The following is a 24,592-nucleotide window of genomic DNA, read 5'->3' on the forward strand; positions in this document are numbered from 1 at the left end:
TTTGTCATGGTTTAACCCTTTATTCTGAAGGATAGTTACACTGCACTCCAGATTTAAGAAGTCACAACTATTTTGGCACACAACCAACTGGACTTTTAACAACAATACTCATTGTACGTTTATTTTAAATGCTGCCTGAAACTCTGCTTAAAGGAAAGCAAAAATGCATTAAGGCAGTACAGTATTTCACATACTTATTTCTGCAACTTAAACAGTTGAATAAATATTTTATCAGTCCTAGTTTTCACAACGGAAGTAACTTCTGGTCACTGCTGTGAAGTCTGAACTTTGCTTGATCTTTCTTTTAGACCCAACAGTTCTGTTCTCAGTTCTCCAGGCTTAGGAGGTATTTCAGGTATGCTCTATTAAAAACAGAGAAAGACATCAGTGTTGTGGCAGAAGGAACACTAAACTCACAAAACAGTAAAGGATCACACTCTGTAAGAGCATTATAGCTAAACTGTGATTATACTGCCCTCTTCTTTGAGCAGAGTATAATTACTATATGCAAAACATCTTGAAAATTATTACCTTTTTGTAATTTGACTTTTATTTTAAAATAGCAAAATATAATTGGGAAAACAAAAAAATAAGGTAAAATAAAGAATTAACAGTTTCATTTAAATGAACAAAGCTGCTTTTTTGCCATTAAAGAAAGTAAGCTTGTTAGAGATGTCTAAAACAGTTGAAGTTTCCACATCTACTCTTTCTCTTGGTGACAGAAGAAAATGTCTCACTGCCTCTACCTTCCTGATTTAGAAATTAAGCATTGAAGTCAAAGATGAAATTTAAAAATAAAAAGGTACCAGATGACATGACATTTCAAAAACGAGATACCTCCTCAAAATTCATCCTACTTTAGGGATATAGATCATTTGATCATTCTGAATAAATGAAGGTGACAGTAGAGACTACTAAAATACATAAATTCTAATGCATCTATCAATGATTTAAGCCTCATTGCTTAAATTTTGATGTGACAGCTCAAGCATGGTAATTTTTTTAAACTTATTTTCCATTTGAAAATAGCACAGTGAATTACAAAAATCAAGAGCAGAAGGGTGAGGGAAAACGTACAAGTCAGGCCTCCAACAGACTAAACCATTAATATTCCTGGTGGGTGGTTTCATTTGGTTTATTTCTGTGACAGTAGTTTTGACAGCCTTGCCTGTTGTCATTTCTAAAGTCAACTTTTGATTGTCTTCGAAACAAAGTCTATTTAAATCTAGCACAGCCCCTTCTCACCACTTTTGAACTCTCTTTTCAAAACCCAGCTTCCTACAGCAGAGACCCCTTTTGAAGGGGGTTACATAGCTTTTATTTTTGGTACCACATCAATAGAGTGGAGGTGGCTCCCCAGAGAAGTCACAGAATCCCAGAATCATTAGGTTTGGAAGGGACCATCCAGAGATCATCCAGTCCAGCCCCCCCTGCCAAGGCAGGGTCACCTGGAGCAGGTGACACAGGAATGCATCCAGGTGGGTTTGGAATGTCTCCAGAGAGGGAGACTCCCGTGACCTCCTTGGGCAGTCTGTTCCAGTGCTCTGCCAGCCTCAACATGAAGTTCTTCCTCATGTTAAAGGGAAACTTCTTGTGCTTTAGTTTATGGCCATTGCTGGTCGTTCGGCACCATCGAAAAGAGTCTGGCACCATCCCCTTGGCACCCGCCTTTGAGATATTTATATATGCGGTGATGAGAGCCCCTCTCATCCACACTCTCTTCTCTACACTAAACAGGCCCAGCTCCCACAGTCTCTCCTTATAAGAGAGATGCTCCAGGCCCTTAATGATCTTTGTAGCCTCCACTGGACCCTCTCCAGTAGCTCCCTGTCTTTCTTGTCCTGAGGAGCCCAGACCGGGGCAGAGCACGGTCCCGGCTGCCCGGACGGTGCCCGGGCAGAGGCCGATCTCTGTGCACAGCCAGGCCGGACGCCTCCCGGGGGCAAAGCCTCCATCCCGCACACACGCCACCACCGACCGGGCCCCTGCGAGCACTTACAAGGTCCGGCCGGTAGTACCTGTGCACGACCTCGGCCCCCGCGAACATGGCCAGCATGCTGGCGGCCAGCGCCCGCAGGTACGTGGGCCAGGGCACGCCGGCGGGCATGGCCGGGCCGGGAACTCCGCACACACCGACCGCACCGGACGTGCGTCATCCCCGCCGCCGCCGGCAGCGGGGCAGGGAAAAAGGAAAAGGGAAGAGGGAGTGGAGGCCCGCCCCTGGCGCAGGAGTATCGCGGCAGAGCGCGGTAAGTCGCGACAGAACCCCCCGGGGCACGGGGGGATCACACACAGACACACGCACACAGATACCCGCACACCCGCCCGGCCCCGCCCTCCGCGCCCATTGGCCGGCGCGGGTCACGTGGCGCGGGGCCGCCCGGCAGGTCGGTCGGGGCGCCGAGCGGGGGGAGGGGGCGGGGGGCGAGCGGCGACAGTGGCGGCGGCGGCGGCGGTGACAAGGACGGGCCCGCCCGCCATGGAGCCCCAGGAGCTGGGCAGGTACCGCCGCCCGCCCGCGGCCGCGCTCGGGCCTCGCGGGGGGGGGGGCCGCCGTGGTCCTGCTCCTCCTGCTCGCCCAACGTCCCGCGGCCGGGCTGTGGCGGAGCCTCCCGCCCCTTCCTCGGCACAAAGGGGAGCGCAGAGCGGGGCTCGGAGGGGCCGGGCCCCGGGAGGGGGGAACGGGGCGCTGGGCCGCGGTCGTGGCTGCGTCCGGAGGGGGAGCTGAAAATCGTTTAATACTTGGGTTTGTTCCGAGTATTATTTAATACTTGTTTTGTGAACAAATCTTCTCTACCCTTCTTTTAATTTTTCTTTCATTTTTAGCATGAACTGAAGGCGGGGGGGGGGGGGGGGACGTAGGGCGAGGGGGAATAAATCACTGCCTTTTCCTCGTGGAACTGGAAATATTTATTCAAATGTCCCATGACATTTTGTTATGTTTGTTGTACATCAGTAACAAAGAATTGTATTTCTGAACCCACGCGCAAGAAATGTGGCCTAAAATATGTAGGAAACTTAGAGATAGGCGTAAAAGTTCTCTTTCCTCTCATTTGCAATTGGTTAGAGGACTTGTTTGTGACATGGCATGAATTTTCTCTCTATTGAAAGGAAATTTTATTCCCTTTACAAGAAGGATACTTTATATACACATAAAATAAGGCCTGTATTACAAGAAGGCATCTGGCCTTGGTTTCACATCTTTGTTACTCACTCTGTTCTGCTCTGCATGATTAAGCTTTTATTACTTTATGAACTGGATTCTGCACGTCTCAGTTGTGTTTCCCAACACAAATCTGAAGATCAGTTTGGTTTGGTTCGGTAGCTGCACAAGTATTTTATATAAAATGGAACTCTTCCAGCAGAGGGGTTAAAGTATTCACAGTACTCTGAAAATCTCCCATGACTTTATTAGGCAACTTCCTCGGGAATCTGACAGACCTACGTTCATATTTATTCTCCTTGATTCAGGACAGGTATTTGGTTCAAAATCAGTGGCTTGATCATAAGAGTGTGGGCTGTTCTGTTATAAATCTGATTTACAGTGGGATTCTTAAAAATTCATTGTGTAGTAGTGAATGGCCCCTTCTTTTGAGATATTTAGAATTACAGAATCATTTATGTTGGATAAGACCTCTAAGATCATTGAGTCCATCCATTAACCCAGCACTCCCAAGCCCACCACTAAACTATGTCCATAAGTGCCACATCTACACAGCTTTTAAATACTTCCAGTGGTGGTGACTCAACCAGTTCCCTGGGCAGCCTGTTCCAATGCTTAACAACCCTTTCCATGAAGAAATTTATCCTAATATCCAGTCTAAGCCTCCCCTGGTACGACTTGAGGCCATTTCCCCTTGTCCTGTTGCTTGTTACTTGAGACTGACCCCCACCTGGCTACAACCTCCTTTCACATAGCTGAAGAGAGTATAAGGTTCCCCCTGAGCATCCTTTTCTCCAGGCTAAACAACTCCAGCTCCCTCAGCTGCTCCTCATAGGACTTGGGCTCTAGACCTTCCCCAGGTCTGTTACCCTTCTCTGGACAAGCTCCAGCACCTCAGAGTCCTTCTTGTAGTGAGGGGCCCAAAAATGAACACAGGATTTGAAGTGTGGCCTCACCAGTGCTGAGTACAGGGGGTTGATCACTGCCCTGGTCCTGCTGGCCACACCATTTCTGATACAGGCCAGGATGCCATTGGCTTTCTTGGACAAATATGTCTATGTCTAAAAATTATTTGGTGTTTTTGTTAATAGCTTTGAGATGATACAATTATTTCTTGAAAATTTACTGTTCACAAAATCCTTTCTATGTATTTTTATAGCAGCAGAATCTGTGGCCAAGAAAATGGCTGTGTAGGTAGAAAGGAGTGACAGTATAAAGCAGAATTTTGCGTTGGGGTGTGAGGGCTGTATGTGACTAATAAATGTGTGGAGGAAGAAAGTTGTATATGGAAAACTATCTTTATGCATGGAAGGAAATTGAGTTTTTGTGTATGTGAACACTTCCATGTAGAATAAGTGCAGTATTTTGAGTTGGGATCCAGTGTGTGATAACTGGACAACATCTGCCACACAATTTGTTAAAGCTGTTTAATGATCTGCATAGTAACAAAGGCTGTGTGTGTTCTTCATGCCTTATAGCCCAGAATGATTCATCCATTCTGGATCTTACCAGATCAAGTAAATGATGCAACATTAAAAAAAATTTAAAATTTGGGAAACTTGAAGTCCAAAGAGTTTTAACTCACCTGTGTTGTAAATTGCCAGTGTGTTTGATAGTTTGCTTTGGAAGTGTGTGCTACAGAGTGTTTTTTCCTGAAAAAAAGGGTAAAGCTCTACACTTCACTTACCAGTGTTGTGTTAATTCCACATTATAGTGATCACAAGATCTGTACTGTTAACTGATACCAACTCAGCAGCCAGACTGCTTCACGGATTTGGATAATTTACTCCCTTGTTAATAGAGTGGTTGGAGAATATAAGTGTGATACATGCCAGCCTTGATAAAGTTTGATTTTTACGGTCTGTACGGTACATCACCAAGTTTCTAAGTTGTTGACAAATTATGTCTCTTTCCTCTCCCTCCTAAGATACTACGCATATCTTCAGCAAGCTCAAGCATTTTACTCGTTTCCATTCCATCAGATGATGACTGCAGTGCCCAACATGGAAACGATGGCTGAGCAGCCGACTCTAGAGGGCATTCCAGAGCCAAACATTGCTCAGGAGCCTCCGAAAGGTAAATTGACTGGGCTGTGCTAAGAGAGCTAAAACAGCAGTAATTGATTGGGGAAAAAAATATTGCTCTTAAACTGCTTCTTTGGACATGTTGGATTTCCTTTTCTTGGTGCTGTCTGAGGAAGTATTGATTAACTGTATTCTTCAAGTAACGTGTTTTAACAGATAATTAAAAAGACAAGAAGTAAACCCAGGTGAATGTATTCAGGTTGTTCAGTCTCACACAATTATCTTGTTCCAGGAAAAGCAAAATTTTGTTTAAATAGATAAATGCATAATTTTTAGCTAATGTCATTGGTTTTAATATTATGTTAGAGAAGGTGTGTTTTAAAAATTCTGAGTTCAAAAAAATTTTTTTTTTAATTTCTGCAGGAGAAGTACAATATAATACTGTTTATTTGAAATGTTTTGTTTAAATGGTTCCTTAGTGTTGTAGTGGTCATAGGTAGGGAATTGGTTGTATGGACTAAGAATCACTTGGTTTAGTGCAGCTCATTTAAACAAAATGCAAACAGTGCTGGAAAGTGTCCTGTGCATGACACAAGTTTTGTACTCTCTGTACTTGCATGTTGCCTTTCTTTTCCCCCCTTAGGATTTTGTACACTCAGTCCTTGCAGTAGCTGTGCCAAGGGGACATCTATTGTTCTGTTACCGTGCTCACTCTTAGGACATAAAAAAGCAGTGACCTCTGCTATGCCTAAATTCTGATTCAGCAGCCAATACTCACACACAGAGTTTCACCTTACTTTAATATTCAGATACAGCTCAGAGCTCTGTGTACCAAGGAGACTTATCAGCCAGTTCATGCAATGACATTGCTTGATAACCATTTTTTTTTGTTAAAGTTGTAATGCGTGGCCAGATAAAATCGTAGGAGGAAAACCTCCAGTTTAAAATAGTTGTGACTGCTCAATTCTGTCACAGTATTATTCATTTCAGTTAGACTGCATCTCAGGTGCTGTGTAGTGAGTCTTCTTTTGCAGTTTTAGTATTGGATAACGTAGTGTCACCGTGAGCACCCTGTTTGACTGCACTTGCAAGTATTTTTGGACAACCGTGATCGTCTGTTAGGAAGCTGTTCCCTAGTGTTGTTTTTTGCAAGAACTGTAAGTTGAGTAGGGCCTTCAAAGGTGGGGATGGAATATTTATCAAATGTCTGTGAAATTTACAGGAACATATATGAAAGACAAAGATTTGGAGTCCAGCTACTGCTGTGGTGAAAATAGTAAGATTTCTAGGATTATCCTCTGAAAGGCTGCCCTGGCATTGTTCATCTTCCATGACAGTGTCTGGTTGGTAGGTACCTGATCAAGTGTGAGAGTTAGAAAAACATTATCCTGCTTCATTTAAAATACTCTGACTACTGTGAGTTGGAGCATTATGTGGCATTATGCTGTCACATGAAAAACCTTCTAACTCTTCAAGGGGTAGAAAAAAGCTGTTTATGTGGCTCACCAAGTCTAGACCCTTCTGTTCTCTACATTGCAACTAGACTAGAGCTTGAGTAGTTACTTAAAGCTTCCCTAAGCAGTTGCTGCAGTGATGCCGTGGGAATTTCACGTTATTTTTGTTTTCCCTTTTGTTTACACAGCTTTCTTACAAGAACAGCTCCAAAAAAGTTTACAGACTTAGGGCAGTCTCTGGGTATCTACCATAGTTATTTTTTATCTGAGGGAGATTTTCATCTATGAAGTTTGAAAATAAGATGAAGTCTCGGTTTTAAAGTAATAGATTACTTTGTCTATTTAGCAGCTGATTGCTGCTAGGTATGTTTTCATATTTTTCAAGTTGTGTTCTACAGCTTGACATTATTAATGAACATAGAGATAGAGAGTACTCTCTGGGTGGTCATGTCATGGCGAGTACCTGTGGTGCTTGAATCTCTAAATTTTAAGAGCCAGAAGCTTCAGATGAGTGAACAGTGACTACTTCATGTTGGCATTTTGTAAATAAAAACGAATGTTTGGTGTCACTCAGATTGAGATGCTGCATTACCTTGCTGAATGCTGCCCTGGACAGTGTCTGTTCTGGAAGCAGTGTGTGAAGGTATGTGAGTGCAGCAGTGTGTGAATAGCTTATGTAGCGTTCAGCCTCTGTGCTTGTGTTCCTGACAAGTTCATACCTGACACTGTGGGTAATCCTTGAGCCCTTTTGCTTTAGACGTGCAGTTTGGTTTCTTTAAGATGTTATGTCACCTGTAACATTCAACTTTCATATTTAGAAGCTGAAGGGTGGATAGGTGACTAGAACTTCCTGTGACATTCTTTGGAACCTAAGCTTTGATGCTCTGGCATATCCTCCAAAAGAAATGAAACTGTTTCCAAAGGACTGTGGCATAAAACATGTAAACAACATAACCCAGTCATGGGGTTACTCTTGATTTGTATTCCAAGTCAGTGTAGTTGTCTGAGAGTGATGTGTTTGTGTGTGGTACAGAGACACCTAAGCTAGCTCTGTATTGAGCCTGCAAAACTGAGATTCATCTGGTAATTGTTTAAATTAGTGAATTTTGAAGGTAAACTTATCTTTTTGTATCCATACATTTAGCTGAGTCTTTTTGACACTGCAACATTAGAAATGTACAAAAGGAATGTTTGCTTTGTGTTTCAGAAGTTAAGAAAGGAGGAAGGAAAAGAAAAGCCAAAGCAACTGAGCCAAAGCAACCCAAAAAGCCTGCTGCTAAAAAAGAAAAAACAGCCAAGTCAAAAGGCAAACAAGAAAAGATCACAGATACTTTTAAAGTCAAAAGGAAAGTGGATCGTTTTAATGGTGTATCTGAAGCTGAACTTCTGACCAAGACCTTGCCTGATATTTTGACCTTTGATCTGGACATTGTAATAGTAAGTAACTCAGAGTTACCAGATTAGGTAGAAAAGTCCTGTACTCGTTATGATTTACATTCCTTCTGCTGACTTATCTATATTGCTTATATGGCAAGATCTTGCAAGATAAAGTATATAAACTGTTTCCTGTGTGTAGAGCTGCTTTGCCTTTTCTGTTAAAAGCCATAGTAGCGTAGTCCTAATTTCTGAGAAATCTAAGGTTTAGGTATGATACAGTGTCATGAGAGACCGTTACTCGATGCTTTGTTTACTGGAAGCTCTGCACACTGTGAGCTGCCCTTTTGGCATTGCACAGCTAAATGAGGCACTGCTGTAAAACTGTCAGTTTTTTAAAATAATGATGGAAGGTGCCATTAACACAGTTTTGTTTGTTGACAGTAACTTAGAGAGAATTGAATCAAACATCCTTGCTGTAACTTGATTAAATTGCTGACTACAAGCCATGTTCTCATTGTTCAAATGGACTGATATCTTTCTAGATTGGCATAAACCCTGGCCTGATGGCAGCTTACAAAGGACATCATTACCCGGGACCTGGAAACCATTTTTGTACGTTTTCATTTTCCTTTCCTCTTTTAGAATTTGCAGAACTTTGTTAGAATTTGTGGTATTTTAATTAAACTGGTTTGGGTTTTGTTTTTCTCCTGATTTTCTTTTGTTTTGGATGCAGAGAGGGATTTTACTTTTAACCATCCAAGAGTGATTTAAATCCCATAAGTACTTCTGTCAAATACTGTACATAAAAAGGAATAAAAGAGAAATAATCAGCGACTTCAGATGCAGGTTTAGAATTGTCAGGCAAACACACCGTTACCAAATACCTTATTGTTGTATTAGTGTGCAGCTTAAGGAATAAAAATTAAATCTCTAGTACTTCATTTATCAAGGGTGAGTCAATAAGCATCGATTTCTGATGTAAAATAAAACTACAAGCTTCATCCAAAAAAATGTGTTTCACCAAGCCCTCTTCTGTTTGCATTTATTCATCCATCTCTTCTTTAGAAGCTTTCTAAGTGATGAAAAAGCAAAGCCAGTTGCCATTTCCCAGCAGACATGTGCATCTGGCATGTACCTGATTCTCCAGACAGATGTTTTGTCCTAAATATTTTTCCATTTTCAGTATAGCATTTGCTGCATCATGTTCTCATAAAAAAAGATCCTACCTGAACTCTGAAATGCTCAGTTCTGCTTATAGGAACCGTGGTGGTGGGAGGGAGCTCCACGTGGGCTAATTGCAGCCCTGTGATATTCCAGTCAAAACATTCCTGGTGCCCAGCAGACCCAAAACCAGGCTTGGGTATTTCTCTAGTGTTCTGCAGCCTGGTCAGACTGATCACCTCCTTTACTGAGAAGCAGGCCAGCTATGTGTGCTCTGGCAAATCCAGGTGTTTGTAACCTTCCCAAATCATTGGGAGCTACCTGGCGTGGGTTTGTGCTGGCACTGCACATCGCCCAAACTCTACTTTTGTGTGCTAAATATGAATGTGAGATGTCAGCAGTTCTGTCCCAGAGGCTCAGGGCAAGGAGGAGCAACGGCAAGCTTGTAAAAGAAAGCTGACACATTGTATTTGCCACATTCTTTCCCACGGAATCCATATTGATCACATTCGCTCCCTGCTTAAGTGAGTCACAAAATCTAAAGCTCTGTACTGAACTTTTAGGATAAAAGACTGGTTTCCATACACAGGATCATGATGAGGAATTCCTGTTCACTAGGGCTTTTGTGTTCTGTTGCAGTAGATAAAGTAATAATCGTTATTTTAAACTTTTCTAGATAGGGCAATAATCTTCCCAAATTAACTGATGCTTTGTTAAAATAGATTCTTTCTTTAGCATTCCAGTATTCTGACAGTTGAGTTTTTTCCATTGTGCTTTCTTTTCCATAGAAATAGGCAAATATGTATTGTGATAAACTGAGAGAATGATTCGAGCTAATTAAGAGAAAACAGTGTAAGGTCAATATGACCTGGAGAGAGAAAAGAAAAACAAATTGTAAAACTTAATTGGGCCCCTATGAAAAGAAAAAAGACAAGTTACCTCCCTTTTACCCTGTGTAGGATTTATAGTGAGAGAATTTTGTTTAGTTAGCTAGATAATAGCACCTTTCTTAAAATTTATAACTTTGCATAGATAACAAGCAAACATCTGTTGAATGTATGACCTAACAATGTGTAATGTTTATACTTATGTATCTAACATGTTTATACTCATGTGCCTAACAATGTGTAATGTTTATACTTATGTATAATGAATATTCATGTAGTAGCTGGAAATAAATGTGGAACAACTGTCTTCTTTGGGTGTGACAGGTGTTGGGAGTTGTTGGACCCCTACCTGATCACCCAGCGCTGAATTTGCTTTTATCATATAATAAATTCTGATTGGAAATTGCCCGATTGGGTTTCTATTTGTCACAGTATCTACCTTCTTACTCCACAGGGAAGTGTCTGTTCATGTCTGGTCTAAGTAATGAACAACTGAACCATATGGATGACCACACTTTGCCACATAAATATGGGATTGGATTTACGAACATGGTTGAAAGGACAACACCTGGAAGCAAAGACCTTTCTAGGTAGGGCAGCAAGGGGGAATATATCATGCTTGTTAAGGAATTAATAGTTGTGATTATAATTTTGAGTACCTTCTCTTTCAGCAAAGAGATTCGGGAAGGAGGGCGAATTCTGATGCAGAAGCTACAAAAGTATAAACCTCGTATAGCAGTTTTCAATGGAAAATGTGAGAACCTTGACTTCTAAATTAATTTTTTCTGTCAATAGCTTTTTTTTTTCTTCACACTTATCCTATCTTTTTTTTTTTATTTTAGGTATTTATGAAATTTTTAGTAGAGAAGTTTTTGGAATTAAAGTTAAGAACTTGGAATTTGGACTGCAGCCACACAAAGTGCCAGATACAGAAACTGTGAGTATTGAGACTAAGAAAAAAAAACAGGGCACTCCATTTAAAAAGTAACAAAATCTCAGGACTTGCATACACTTCTGACAATGAACCAAGTACATTCTGATAATGACCAAAGTACAAGAGATGTGAAAGGCTTTTACCTAAATAGAGAAAGGGGGATAGTGCAATTTTCGGACACATCTTTCATGCAGCTTCTTCAGACTTGCAGATTTTATTTGGGAAATGGTGTATTATGATTAGTTGGTTAGTGCATTCTCTGACAACTGTCTAAAGTACAGATAATACATGCATGCTTTTGTGATAACTTTAATCTGATTCCCTGTGTCCAATTTGCTGGATATTTGTATTACTGAACTTTAATACTGAACATGACCATGGTGGTGGTAATGCCACTGTGGGGCAGAAAGAACAGCAAGTCCATCACTGTGCTATTACACACAACCACTACAGCATTACAGGAGCTGGGCATGCCCAAGCACTGCCATCAGTCTGGACCTCCTTGGGCTAATTTGCAGTTTGAAGTTCAGTTGGGTGCTGAAGATAAAACAAACAGTTTGATGAAGAGTGCATTAGTCACAGACATCTAGTGCTGGAAAGTATCTCAATAGACCAGCTATGTATCATCAGAAATAGGTTTGTTTAACATGTTCTTGTAAACAGGTTAGGGCAAAGGCAATTACACTACCTGCCAAGGTAGCTTATTCTAAAGCTTCATTACCTTGTCAGTTCAAAAGTTGGGATTGTTTTTCGTCTTATTTCTGTCCCGAATTACTAGTGCTGCAAGTTTAAGCTGTCTTTCTCTAAAGGTGAAGTGTTGCCATTAGAGCCTGAAGAACTGTTGTTGATAAAGTGCTTGCTTTCTTAAGTAGCTCTTAAAGACTTCTGCAGTAGATGTATTTGTAAGAAAGATAAATAATCCCCTTTACTGGTACTTGTTCTTAAATACTGCATGGCGATAAAAGGATTGAACAGTTTGTTTTTGCTCAACTAACTTGATGTCTTTAGTTAAGGCTGTTGGCAGAGGCAGAGACACTTGAGTTGGCTCCAACCATCCTTACTAACTGCAGTTTCACACCCTGGCATGTGTGCTGTGGATGCTGTTGGCCCAGAAGCCAAGCTAATTAACCCGTGGTGCCTCCCTCACTGGTGTGGGCTGTTTGCATGCTGCCACTTACTCCTCTGGGGACTCTCTGGCTCAGGGCTCTGCTTGCTCAGGGAGCTCTGCAGTGTGCTCCACTCTCTGGCACACACTGAAAATTTCTTGTACCACACACTGGTTCTGCTTCTCCTGCAGCACATAAATAACTGGTGAAAATTGTCCTCACTTTGGCAGCTGATAATTGGCCCCTCTCTTCAGGGCAAGACAGCTGGCTGGACAAGAAAAATTAAAGACTCCTTTTAGCCCTTTCCACGACCACCTCTGGCATTAGTTGAAGTTTGTACAAAGGGTTAAAGCAGTGGGCTTAACTGTTAAGTTGTTCTCAACGCACTAAATATTAACTCATAGCTCAATAATGCTGCTTTTCTTGCTCTTTGTCTCAAGCTCTGCTACGTTATGCCATCATCCAGTGCAAGATGTGCTCAGTTTCCCCGGGCACAAGATAAAGTTCATTATTACATAAAGCTGAAAGACTTAAGGGACCAACTGAAAGGCATCACACCAAACACAGACGTGCAGGAGGTGCAGTATACATTCGACTTGCAACTTGCACAAGGTACAGTGCTTATTTTGTTAACCCTTTATTAAAATGCAGTGTAGTGTACAAGACAACTAGAAGTTTCCCAAGCAAGAAAGAAATAAAGAATTTAATGGGGGATGGGGGGAAGGGAGGCAGATGTGTCATCTTTTCTAAACTGTGTTGTGTAGAATTACAGATTTCACTCTCTTTATAGTACAGCCTAAATTCTATAAGGGGAGCAGGGGATTATCTTGTAGAATTTGTGGCTGTTTTTCAAGTGTTTTCTGATCAAAGTGCTCTTTGATAGTATTTGTTCTAAATATTAACACTTGAGGTGTTCTGTTTCTGCAGAGGATGCTAAAAAGATGGCTGTCAAAGAAGAAAAATACGACCCAGGCTACGAAGCAGCATATGGAGGAGCTTACTGTGATCGTGCACCGTATGACAGCGAGCAGTGCAGCTTCTCTTCCAACGGAACGGGTAAAGTGCAGCACTCTGGGCATTCAGGCTGTATGTTCCCACTGCTTGGGAACAAGGACTCAGGGGTGTCAGCTGCATGTTGTAAACAGTGGGATTTTTGTTTTGTTTCAGGGGGAAGCAATCCACAGTACTGCGAGGGGTCCTCCTTCGGTATGGTTCCTAATGGACAGTGGATGACACAGTCCTTTGCAGACCAGATACCAGAGTTCAATGCCGGTGTGACACAGGAAGAGGAGGGAAGCAGCGTGTAGGGGCTGTTCCTTCTCAGCTATGCATCCATGCTGCAGTTTTAATGCAGTGACCAAGATTGGTACCTCGGTTCTCCAACTGAAGCATTTTAATAGTATTTTATCTCCCCTAGTTATTTTATTATAGTCCAAAGTAAGTGTGTGGTAGGCTGAAATCGATGAACTAGATGATTTTAAGGAACTGTTCAAACTTTTTTTAAAAAAGTTAGCCCTTTTTTGTATATGAGTTTTATATTTAATGTATGCCATTTCTTGCAGTTTTTGACAAATTGCTTTCTCATTTGTGAAGATTTCTTTTGGGCGTTAATTTTATTTCATGAATTGTAATGTAGTAGTAACAGCAGCAGTATACTTCCTACTGATGCCTCAATATTTGGATATCTCACAATCCTTTTATATCCAGAGGGGAAAATGGGAAGTGTACCCTTAACTTATGTGAAGCGATATTTTTAATCATGCACAGTTAAGGAAATTGTGCTTTTTAAGTCTGCCTTTTACCTTCTTAAAAAGTGCAGAAAGTTGCACTCTACAGCTGTGAGTACTGAGTATCTTCTGGGTGGGAAGAGAGAGCTCTGTCTGTTTGGTGAGTGGACCATATTCAGGATTAAGGGAGTGAAGACATCCTCTCAAGTCACAACACTGGGAGGAAAATTTGTGTCACACAGGACAGGGCCTAAATATTCTAGCTGAGCTGGCTTACGGTAAGATATCCCTACCACTTCAACTCTTTCCCTCTGAAAGTACAATGTAAGGAACTGGAACTCCTTGAAAAAAGCCCCAAAACAAACAACAGTGGTGGTTCTTCAATTCTGTAGCATTCAAACCACTGTCATTACTGTGTGATTAGTCTCTTCACATGACCTTCAGCAGTAGACAACCCCTTCGAACAGATTACATGTCAGGGAATTGAAAGGCTGCGTTCTCTGTAAAAATCACGTACAGCTACATCGTTTACATCATGTACAATTAGCACAGGGTGAAAAGAGTTTGCAGTTTAGCAGGTTTTAACATTCCATTCTCTTCAGTCTGTAGAGGGTGGTCTTCTTATTCCTCTTACAAGCAAAAAATACTGAGTTAAATATAGGAGCAGCTGTTCCATGAATAAGAAGTTGGCTGTAGAAACTACAGCTCCCTTCTAAGGAACTTGCCTAAATGATATACATTTTTGACCAATATTAGTTAATGAGAAAGAAACGAGATTCCATCCTGGTGCTTAACCATCGTCTTCTTTCCCTCCTTTATCATGTGAGGAAGAGATGAAGTAAAAGCAATAAGCTGATCAAAACACTACAGTTTTGATGATCTTATGATAGTTGGTGCTTCACATACTTGAAAAACAGATACAAACAGTATCTCCACACTCCGTGCGGGCCAGAGAGTCCTGTATGGCGTAATTTATCCTTTCTTCACAGCCAGCAATGGTTGGCAGTAGTGTGTAACTAGTTAGTGTAGGTTCTAATCTTGCTATAACAGCTCTCCCAGAGATTGCACACTCTCAACCTGTTATGAGGCAGGCATGATGTTTACAGTTTTCTCCCAAATTATGTGGCTTAATTCTGAGCGTCTTAAATCAAGAAAGTGTGCATTATGATTCTGATTGTGTTTATTAGCTTCAGCATAAAGCTATTCTGTATATTGTCAGAAAGGTATAGGACTTGTCTGTTATTTAAAGTGTACTGTATCATGTATTGCTGTTTACATGGGTGTTTTCCTGCAGGTGCTCAAAGTATCTTGCATCAGGGATTTGTTACAATTCAATTATTTTATTTTCAACAAAATTGGAAGCATGGAATTAGCACTGCTGAGTATGTAGCACGGTAGGATTTAACTCCTGAAAGGCTATCCTCTTTGAGTGGAAGGGAAAGGTGTCTTCTTTAAAGGAGTCACTGGGTACAAAATACAGTTAAGTCTACAATGACCGTTTCACTAAATACTGCAATTCTATGTGTCCTCCCTCAGAACTGGTGCTCTTTTTGTTACAGTAATACAGAAGTTCTTAATCTGTCTTAAATCTATCCATGTTTCACAATAAAATCAGGAATTGTACTGCAGTGTCTTGGAATGTGCTTTCACATGTTGCTAGCAAAGGTCTAAGTGCACTACAGGATGTGTCATACGCAGAAACGCCTCAAAACAGAGTCACCACTCAACACAACTCAGTAACATATGCCTAAGATCTCACTTCATGCTCTTCAATGTGGGCCAGACAACTAAAGACACCTTGTGTGTAATACTGCAGGTATCTGCTGGGTAGGTCTTTCTACCAGAAGACATTGGAGTCTTATTTATAAAGACCTTAAATTAAAGTACACTGTCTGGCACCGAGTTTTATCTCTGTAAATGTATAATGAAAATACTTCACTGTCAAGTAAACCTAGTTCCTCACCTTACATGAAAGTCAGGATAATCTGAACCGTGTAATGGTCACTCCAGCCTCCCTCTCAAGCCCTAAGCACACAAAAGTGATGGTCAGTTATTCATATATTTAACAAATACTTCATTTTCTAGAATCAGTTAATCATATTCCTCGTATGCTGCGTCTCAAACTATTACATGCATCCAATACACTATGTTTGGCAGTATTTAAGTTGTATCAGTATCAGCTATCAGGACGAGTTAATTTGAACTTCCCTGAAGGGTCAGGGATAAACCAGTTTTCCCACAGATCAGTGTGGACACTGGGATAGTCCCAAGGTTTGTATCTCCCATTCCAGTGAAGTAATTTAGCTTCTTGAAGAAATTGCTCTGAGTAACGGGCATCAGGACTCCAACCTGCATGGGTAGATTAAAAAAAAAAAAAAACCACTATAGAGTTAAATTCAAGTGATTTTTTTTTTCAGAAGTCTTATTAGTATGGTTTCATCAAATAGCTGTATGACAGAGTAGCTTTTTTTTAGCTTGATGCCTTTAATGCTGCATCAGCAAAAAAATTTCAGCAAGTTTCTTCTCTCAACGCTTTTATCATCCTGGCATAGCTGGGATTAAAAGCAAAATAAAATCTATTCATTTTACCATACCAGCTAAGACATGTTTTTCCTAGGATAATTCACTCCCAGGTGAAAGGTAACTGCATCCTCCAGAATGCTGACAACACATGCTGCCCAGCCTCCCATATTCTTCCACCTGCACCTAGAAAAAACTGATTTTTTTCAGTCTGACTATATGCAGATCTTTCACATATTCTTTCATAGCTGATGGCAGTATAGGTTAGCTGGTCTTTAAACATGTAACTTTGCCCTTGGTATTTGGGTCTTTTTCCTTTTTTCATCCAATTTCATAACTATTAGGTGTTTGGGTTTTTTGCAGGGATGCAAATATGTTGTTTGTTTGACCTATTGGGATACTTGCATCCAACTCCCACGTTCTGCCCTGCCCTGAAGAAAGCAGGACTCATGAGCCTTGAGGGAAGTGAGGATTATGTGCTGTGGACCTGAGGCAAAAAGCAATGCCTGAGGTAAAGTAATGTAAGGTCCTGCACTGGGATCTTACAAACCACTCACTTTAGTTCCAACTTGGAAACAGTGAGAAGTTAAACTTACCAAGATGCCTTATGTGCCACATAGGATTAATAGAGGAATACTTTCCATGAAATACTATCAGCATTGGAGAGGTTGCCACGCCTCCCCCAAGGGTGCTGCTGTAGAGGTTTTCCCTGCAAAAGGAAAAAAGAGAGAGTATGTTCAAAACCTCAAAGAATTTTTAGCACAAAAGGCAGAAGATTAAAAAATAAGTATTCTGGCAAAATTCAAAATCATTTTGAACAGGCCAGTTTTCAGCAGACTCCTTCCTTATGCTGTTAATTGATTGTATTTGTAACTCCAATTCCCACAGAGTAAATTGTTCCTACCAAGAAAAATGGCAGTCAAACCCACCATGAAGCCAGTTTCTTCTACACACAGCCTGTAGTCCTCAATAATGACAAAGTTAACTGTAGAAAAGAAAGCTGTTAAAGGAATCAAACATAATTTAGCCTGGTTTCTTAAGAAAGTGTACATATTTCCATGTTTTCCATTCCCTTTCTTTCCCTTTCCCCCTCCCCCAGCTTTTAGACCTCTGGTTGGATTTTGTCAAAGCCTAGTTAGCATAAATTAGAATATTAGTTTCCTATGGATTTTGTGGTAAATCCAGGGCTAGATCAAGCCTAATCATGGTAAAGGGAGGCATTAGGAGGTGGCAGCTAGATGTCTGTCCACATGTGCTGGTGGCCCTGCTGACCAGTTGGCACACGGGCAAAGCCACCCCACATCTGGGACACTGTGCCACCCACCCAGTCCCGTGGGGAGGAAACCTGGGAAGTACAGAGAGGCGCTGAAAGGCCACAGAACAAAAAAATCATAACCTCCCCTCAAAACTGAGTTTCAATTGATAAGCATTATTTTTCACTGCCATTTCAAAATCCAGCTAAAAGGAGCATGAATGTGTTATTAAGGCACAAAATCAACTTTATAGATCGAATTTGCAGTAATATGGAGTTCTCACTCTTAAAATCTCTTTAAAAGCACAGCAATAGCTTGTCAGGATATGCTACATAAGCAGAGTAAGAGAAAAATATTCGGCTTCTCAGTCATTCACATACTTCTCATTTGTGTCCCTCCTCTGTTCATTTCTAAAACTAACAAGTAATGGACACAGCCCAACAGCACAAACCATTCAGTGGCACTTTAGCCTTACTAAATTGAAATTCAATCCTTTGCAGAGTCAAGTTTTCAAATACAGGTTAACAGGGAACTAATGTAAATAACGAATGGTGCTTGTTTCACTGTGTTATGACTTATTCATGGTCAATAACATAAAGATATCTTTCATGTCAAATTTCCTTCAACTAGAGAAAAAGAAGTCTTTTCTACTGGTATTAAAAAAAAAAAAAAGATGGTGTCCAATTACAGTTTGGCTGATGCTACAATAGGAGAGTCCCCACACAAACAAGGAAAGATTCCTCCTTCTTTCAGCCAGCCTCAGGAAGGGAAGATCATTAAGTGGCTTGATCCCAAGTAAAGTTGGTCACCCAAAATGAGAACCACATGTTCTCAGTGTCCCTCAGGATTATGTGTGGTTTGTCATTAAACACAACACTAAAATTCCAGCTGGTCATTTCCTGGTACAAAATTGGTCATATTTAAACAGATGGAAATGCTGAAACAGGAGTTAAAAGAAAGACTACCTGGAGTTGAAAAAAACTTTCAAGAGCTTTTAAACAGAAAATAAAACTGTAAACCAAGTATGAAAAGTAAAGTGCAAAGCTAGATTTCTACACATACTCTACATTTCTTTGCATCCACTTTTCCAACTGCTTCGTAATCCGCTGATGTTTCCATTCAGTCATGTTAGCAACAATTACTCCAGGATTAAAGGAACAGGTGCTGGGGCTGATGCCAAGATCTCTGATGGCTTGCTTTCTGTAGTCCAGGAATCCCATGTACGTGTTCTAAGAAATAAAAAACTACGTTTATCCCCTATGAATCTTTTTAAAGATGTGTACATTCATTGTCTATCACTGAGAGGGAGACTAAACAGGCACTCCCAAAGCTGAATTTCTAGATGGTGGTTATGTGTAGTGATTTCCACATGACACAAGGCTGAAAGGCAGGATACTTCCAGATACTAAATTAGTTTTTCCACAGTATGGTACAGTGGAAGTTTGATAAGGCTCTTCCCTCACCACATCTTTGTTTTTCAGTAGCTCACACCAAATATGCAGCATCACACTGTAATACTAGAGGGATGCACCGACAATTCTGGGGAACTCAGCCCAGGAATTAGTCTTTAAATTGTTTTCCTAGGTTTCATTCCCAATGTGACTAATACAAATATCATACATTCTGTCTTCATTAGATGTTCTATAAATGCTCACTATCTACTGATAGCAAAATACTAAACATAATTTAGTATAATCCAAAGAACAAGACATATTTAAATTATTACAGGAAACAATTCTGCATAGCACTATGGAGTTACTCCAAAAAGTTCTTAATTACCAGTAAAACTATTATAAAAGTAAATATCTCTCTATATATATAACTTTAACTTTGGGGAACACACATGAAATCTTCTTACACTTATGGGTAAACAAATTAATTGTTAGAATTCCAGAATGGCATCTTACCTGCATCCCTACACTTCTAATCATTTCATGTGTAGAAGGCAGATCACAATCATCTGAAAAAGCTGCAGCATGTCCAGGAGCCAACTTAGTATCATAGAGTTCCTGGATGTCACCTGATTACAGAAAGGTCAAAAGCATAAAACAACACCTACTGCATTGCTACAGGGTTGATAGGATAGCATTCATTCTCATATATGTTACTTATAAACACACTGGTTTTCAGGGATAGCCCAGATATTGATAAAGGCTGAATTTTGTAAAATGGGACAATTCTCAAATTTCAGTCCTGTACCTGGATGTCTAAGGTCTATCTTTAAATATTATCACTGGTATTCAATACATTCATATTCTGGTTTGAGTGTCCAAAATCACTTACAGCAGAAGCTGATTACACTGTTAAGAAGCCTGGTTACAAAATTCTGTATTCACAGAGCTTGCCTTTGGAGAGGGAGGGCACAGGCAATTTTTCTGATCCTCTTCAAGTCCTACAAAGGTGTCACTTCAATCTCTTGCACGGGATCAGGTTTTTCCTGTTATTATTGCATTTACACCTCCTTGTAAGATACCTAGGTTCCCAGCAATGGCTAGTAGAAATGTGCCTGTCACTCCTGACCATCCCTGCTGGCTTCGCAGACCATCCAGCTCCTTTCTGGTGGAGGGAAATAACTTAATGCCTGGCACCTCACTCATCACCTGACTGGCAGGTACCCACGATGTGCCAGAACAGTTTCAGGGTGGGTGGGAAGCACAGTACTGCCACAGCAATCGAGTGAGCCTGCATCCAAACTCCTACAGCTACCAGCTCTGCTGCTGGGCATGGGTTGGTCACTGCTAAGGTGAATTATCTTGGAAGGCCATGTCCCAGTAGCCTGAGGTGAGCTCATTAAAAGAAAATTAACCAAAAACATTCCCCATACTGCCAACACTGGAACTAGTATTTCTGAAATAAACAGAGATTATGTATTTGTCTGAACTCACCAGGTGGCTGGAAACTCATGTCCCACCAAAAATAGAATTTGAATTAGTAGGACACTTAATTGTTGAAGATCAGCATGCCTTGCTAAGTGTTTTCTCATGATTCTAAACAGCTGGTGCTTTTCTCTTGAGAAGCAAAAACAAGTAAAAAAAAAAAAATCAAAGCAAAGAATTCTGGGCCAACACTCCAAGTTCAGTATGTTTCATTCTTACCATCTTGCTGAAAGCAACGACCAACAAAGAAATGATCCCAAAGTTCAGTCCCATTCTCTCCCTATCCCATGAGAAGTCTCATTCACTCCCATTGCAGAGACATCTGAGAAAGCACAGTCTCAAATTACAGCTAAGACACAGGGAGTAGCTGCCTGGACAAGCTCTCTTCCTCCACCTCACTCCCACATGTCCATCTTTATTCCCTTCTTGTGGGCCCTATGATTGTGTGGCCAAAGGGTGAACAAGACAGGCTGACTGAAACAAAGGAGGAAAAAAAAGACTTAAAAAAAAAAAAGAGAAGAGTTTGGTTTCTTTTTTTTTTACATTTTGTACTGCTAGTCTTCTGCCAGGTCAACCAGCTGAATCAGATTCTTCTGCAGCTGCACAACTGCAGATCCTACGTAAGTAACAGGAGCTGCCTGGGGGCAGGAGAGGCCACTTGGTCAGCAGCAGCCAACCATGAGCTGTAAGGAGAAACTGCACCTTTATCCTGCAGCTCCACAAACACCATCAGCTGACATAAACTGACACCTCTAGTGAAAGAGGAAGTCCTATCTCACCTCCTCCCCCCAGCCACGCTACCAGGGGGCTAATTAAGGCTGAAAGTAATCGCGTTCCTGATGAACCCCTGCACGGGTGCAGGGGGGGGTTGCAGGGGAAGTGGTGGGCTCAGCTTGAACCACTCATGAAACTGGAGTCTAAATGAAGACTTTCAGAACTTTTCGAAGACTTAAATATTGCTGTTGTCCATTGATAACAGAACAACAAAAAGCAGAGAAACACCCATGTTTAAGAACTGTGATACGAAGTCTATTGCAAATTAAAACAAGAAAGGCAGAGTGGCTTAGTCGTCTTTTATAAAGCAACACTTTAAGTGCAGATGTTCTGAAATCTGTCTCTCAAGAGACAAAATTAGAAAAAGGTGTAGAAAAGCAGTGGAGAATTATACTTTTGTCATATGTAAATTCAGTGGTCTTAATGTTCTTACAGCAAAGACTAATTTAGGGCAACGAGTTTATTGTAGTTATACAATTTTCTTTCCAAAGAAAATTTTCATCGGAACATTCCTTTAATGTTTAACAAGAACAGGTAAAATGGTTTTGTTGCCCCTGTGGCCTGGCTAGGATAGAATTCATTTTCTTCATAGCAGCTCATATGGTGCTGAGGTTTAGATTTTTAGCACACTCATGTTCTGGCTTTTGCTGAGCAGCGGTTGCACAGCATCAAGGCCTTCCCTGTTCCTCATTCTGCCCCCCTCAGTGAATAGGTTGGTGGGTGCACGAGAGGCCAGGAGGGAACACAACTGGGCAGATGATCTGAACTGCCCAAAGAGCTATTCCATGCCACACAATGCCATGCTCAGCAAGAAAAGGGGAAAGAGGGCATCTGGGGCAGGTAAGGAGAGATGAGGTGTAGGTAGCCAGCTTGTGCTTGGGAACTAACTGGGTATGGATTGTCCATCTAAGGGGTTTAGTTTTCTTCTCTTCCCTCTTATTCCACTTATCCTTTGCTTATTAAACAATTATTTGTTTGATTGTTTTATCTTGACCCTTTTCTCTTCCTCCATCCCACTGGGGCTGGGGAGAAAGTGAGTGAGCAGCTGTGTGGTGCTTAGCTGCCCACCAGGGTTAAAGCACAACACCCTGACTAAAAAGTGTTATAAAATAACAAGAAAATGTGATTATACAAGGGAGAACAACAACTTTTAACAGAAAAAAAAAACCCTACTGGGAAACAGAACTTAAAAAAACCACTGTTGTTCCTCTGATTAGATTACTTTGTATGATAAGGAAAAAAAAATGTTTCAGGATTGGAATATCTTCTAACTGTTTCCATTTGTTTAGGAACTCTGAGATCTTTGATCATGACTCTGCAAATTGCTTTGGATTCTGAGCTGAAGATGCTCAAATCACATTTTGTGTGTTCGGAATTTTAATCCTCTTATTTGAGTTAATTCCTTTTGCTCTCAAGAACAGCAATTCTGGATAAGGAATTGGTAGTATTTGGGGGAATTCAAATACTAGCAGGAAATGCATGTCACATACTTAACAAATATTGCAGCACCTGAGTGAAATCTATTGTATCATTCAAGAATTGACCAGAATCAATTACAATGAAACCCACATACAATTTCAATCACAATTATTCCAAACATATGCAGATAAGTTCTTCTTCAGACTTTCATTTAGACAAATAGATTATTTGTAGTTCCCCTAAATTCAACACTCCTAGCAGCTGCCTTAGTTTCCATTATATCTATTTCCAAATGATCATAAAAGCTGCAATATCTTTAATTTTAATTCTGCTAGAAACTGCTATTCAGATGACAGCTTACCTTGAACAATAACATCATCATCCAAATATATTACTTTCTCATGTTTCTGGATAAGCAAAGGAAGATAAAATCGAACAAAGTTCAGCTATTAAACAGGAAAAAAAAAGGTAAAGACTAAATGGTAAAGTTGTTTAATGTACTAGTCTCACACTTCTATCTCTATTAACAATCAGTTTTAATATCTCTTAACTGAGCACTAGCCAGTGATCATTTTTTTCCTCCCCCCCAGCTTTACTAGTGTCCTGAATCCATTGTTATTATTATTGTTATCGTTATTATCAATCCATATTTATTTGCCATGGCCCAAACCAAACAGCCCAAACCAGTTGCTTCTTTGCAGAATCACAGAATCCTTTAGCTTTCAGCCATTGTCAGCTCAAGGGATTTTCTGATCTAGGTGTGATCTGTTTAAATATGAACTTCAGTCCTAACTGAATCCCTGTACATTTGTACATCCACAAGAATTGTACATCCAGCAAAGAATTCCAGAGATGTAGCACTCATTGCATGAAAAGTGTGCAACATCTCTTGTTTGTGCTGACTGTCAGTCCAACTAATTTTATCTCATGGCCATTAGTTCTTACATGTGAAGAGAGTGAGCAACCATCCTCCACTCAGCCCTTCACACCACTCCATTCTCTAGACCACTACTATTTTCATGCTAAAAGTCCACTATTTCCAGGCTGAACAGCTCTAACCCCCTGATTCCCTGCATGAAATCTTTTCCAGATATTAGAAATGTCAAAGGCTCAGAGCAGGCCAGTGTGAATAAACATTCTGGACAAACCCAGATTTTCTGGTGGTGCTACATCTTTTTCAGTCAAGGGGTCGAAGACTGCACATAGCATTTAGGATGAGAGAAAACTGTGGATTTGCATTGTGGCAAACTGATGTTCTCTATTTTGATCCTTACTCTTTTCCTAATAATTTTTAACATCTGATTTGCCTTTTCTGACAGCCAGGAATTTAGATTAGTCATTAGACTCTGAATTAACCCTGGACATGAGCAGAAGGCAGCCAGCTCAAGCATCATGAAGGCACAGTGAACACTATTACATCTCCCCTCTAACAAATATATACTGTCAAAGATACAATACATTCAATTTACCAATTTTATGCAATCAAATAGTAAGGTCCCAGCAAGACAGACAAGTTGCAAGGAGCTTGTTATAGGGCATTTCTCCTTCTTAAGTCAGGGTATAGCATTTGGATCTGATTTGGCTTCTCTGACTTACACCCCCACATGTAATAGAACAGATCTAGGACATTTTAAAGCCTGTAATAGGTGTTAAAAAACCCAAAAAATTTGTTATGTGGTGTTCATTTACTCACAGGCTGCAGTAGCTCAGGACGTGATGCATCTTGTCTGATTTTTCCTTTTAGTACCATAGGGTTGAATTCTACAACCTTAAATTTTATTTCTTTCAGTTTAGAATTTTCAATCCATTTTCTGTGATTAAAAAAGAAGTGATAAAAGAAATATTGAGTGTGTGGCAAGTACTTCTGGTATGAAATTCACAGACTCTTAGGAGAATAAGAGGGCTCGAAAGCTCACT

At 40.6% G+C, this 24,592-nt stretch overlaps 3 protein-coding genes across 12 annotated transcripts in view; 1 reads left to right on the forward strand and 2 right to left on the reverse strand.

Moving 5' to 3' along the window:
* CUNH12orf73 (chromosome unknown C12orf73 homolog) lies at nt 1-2,264 on the reverse strand. The gene is made up of 2 exons (XM_027662563.1): nt 2,000-2,264; nt 1-362 (listed from the first exon to the last, which is right to left on the reverse strand). Exons 1-2 carry the CDS (start codon nt 2,105-2,107, stop codon nt 267-269), a joined length of 204 nt encoding a protein of 67 aa, XP_027518364.1. The 5' UTR covers nt 2,108-2,264; the 3' UTR covers nt 1-266.
* On the forward strand, nt 2,231-15,456 carry TDG (thymine DNA glycosylase). Of its 6 annotated transcripts, none has more exons than XM_027662500.1 (10): nt 2,464-2,502; nt 5,091-5,239; nt 7,849-8,078; nt 8,561-8,630; nt 10,521-10,656; nt 10,738-10,820; nt 10,909-11,003; nt 12,547-12,718; nt 13,034-13,162; nt 13,274-15,456. In XM_027662500.1, the coding sequence occupies exons 1-10, from the start codon at nt 2,480-2,482 to the stop codon at nt 13,411-13,413; spliced, it is 1,227 nt and encodes a 408-aa protein (XP_027518301.1). In that variant the 5' UTR covers nt 2,464-2,479; the 3' UTR covers nt 13,414-15,456. The 6 variants fall into 6 exon arrangements, with proteins under 6 accessions (XP_027518282.1, XP_027518272.1, XP_027518301.1 ...); XM_027662508.1 differs by having other exon boundaries at nt 13,277-15,456; XM_027662481.1 differs by lacking the exon at nt 2,464-2,502 and adding an exon at nt 2,231-2,249 and having other exon boundaries at nt 5,146-5,239; nt 13,034-15,456.
* GLT8D2 (glycosyltransferase 8 domain containing 2) overlaps nt 15,158-24,592 on the reverse strand; it is a 17,853-nt gene continuing 8,418 nt past the window's right edge. For all 5 annotated transcript variants that reach the window (XM_027662551.1, XM_027662527.1, XM_027662535.1 and 2 more), the window contains 6 exons: nt 24,369-24,486; nt 23,037-23,121; nt 19,514-19,626; nt 18,669-18,835; nt 16,950-17,062; nt 15,158-16,182 (listed from right to left, as the gene is read on the reverse strand). In XM_027662551.1, the coding sequence (XP_027518352.1) occupies nt 16,010-16,182; nt 16,950-17,062; nt 18,669-18,835; nt 19,514-19,626; nt 23,037-23,121; nt 24,369-24,486 (769 nt within the window). In that variant the 3' untranslated portion in view covers nt 15,158-16,009. The remainder of the gene's footprint in view (nt 16,183-16,949; nt 17,063-18,668; nt 18,836-19,513; nt 19,627-23,036; nt 23,122-24,368; nt 24,487-24,592) is intronic.

This window comes from Corapipo altera, unplaced genomic scaffold (genome assembly GCF_003945725.1).
Source record: "Corapipo altera isolate COAL_440 unplaced genomic scaffold, ASM394572v1 1, whole genome shotgun sequence".
NCBI classification, from domain to species: Eukaryota; Metazoa; Chordata; class Aves; order Passeriformes; family Pipridae; genus Corapipo; species Corapipo altera.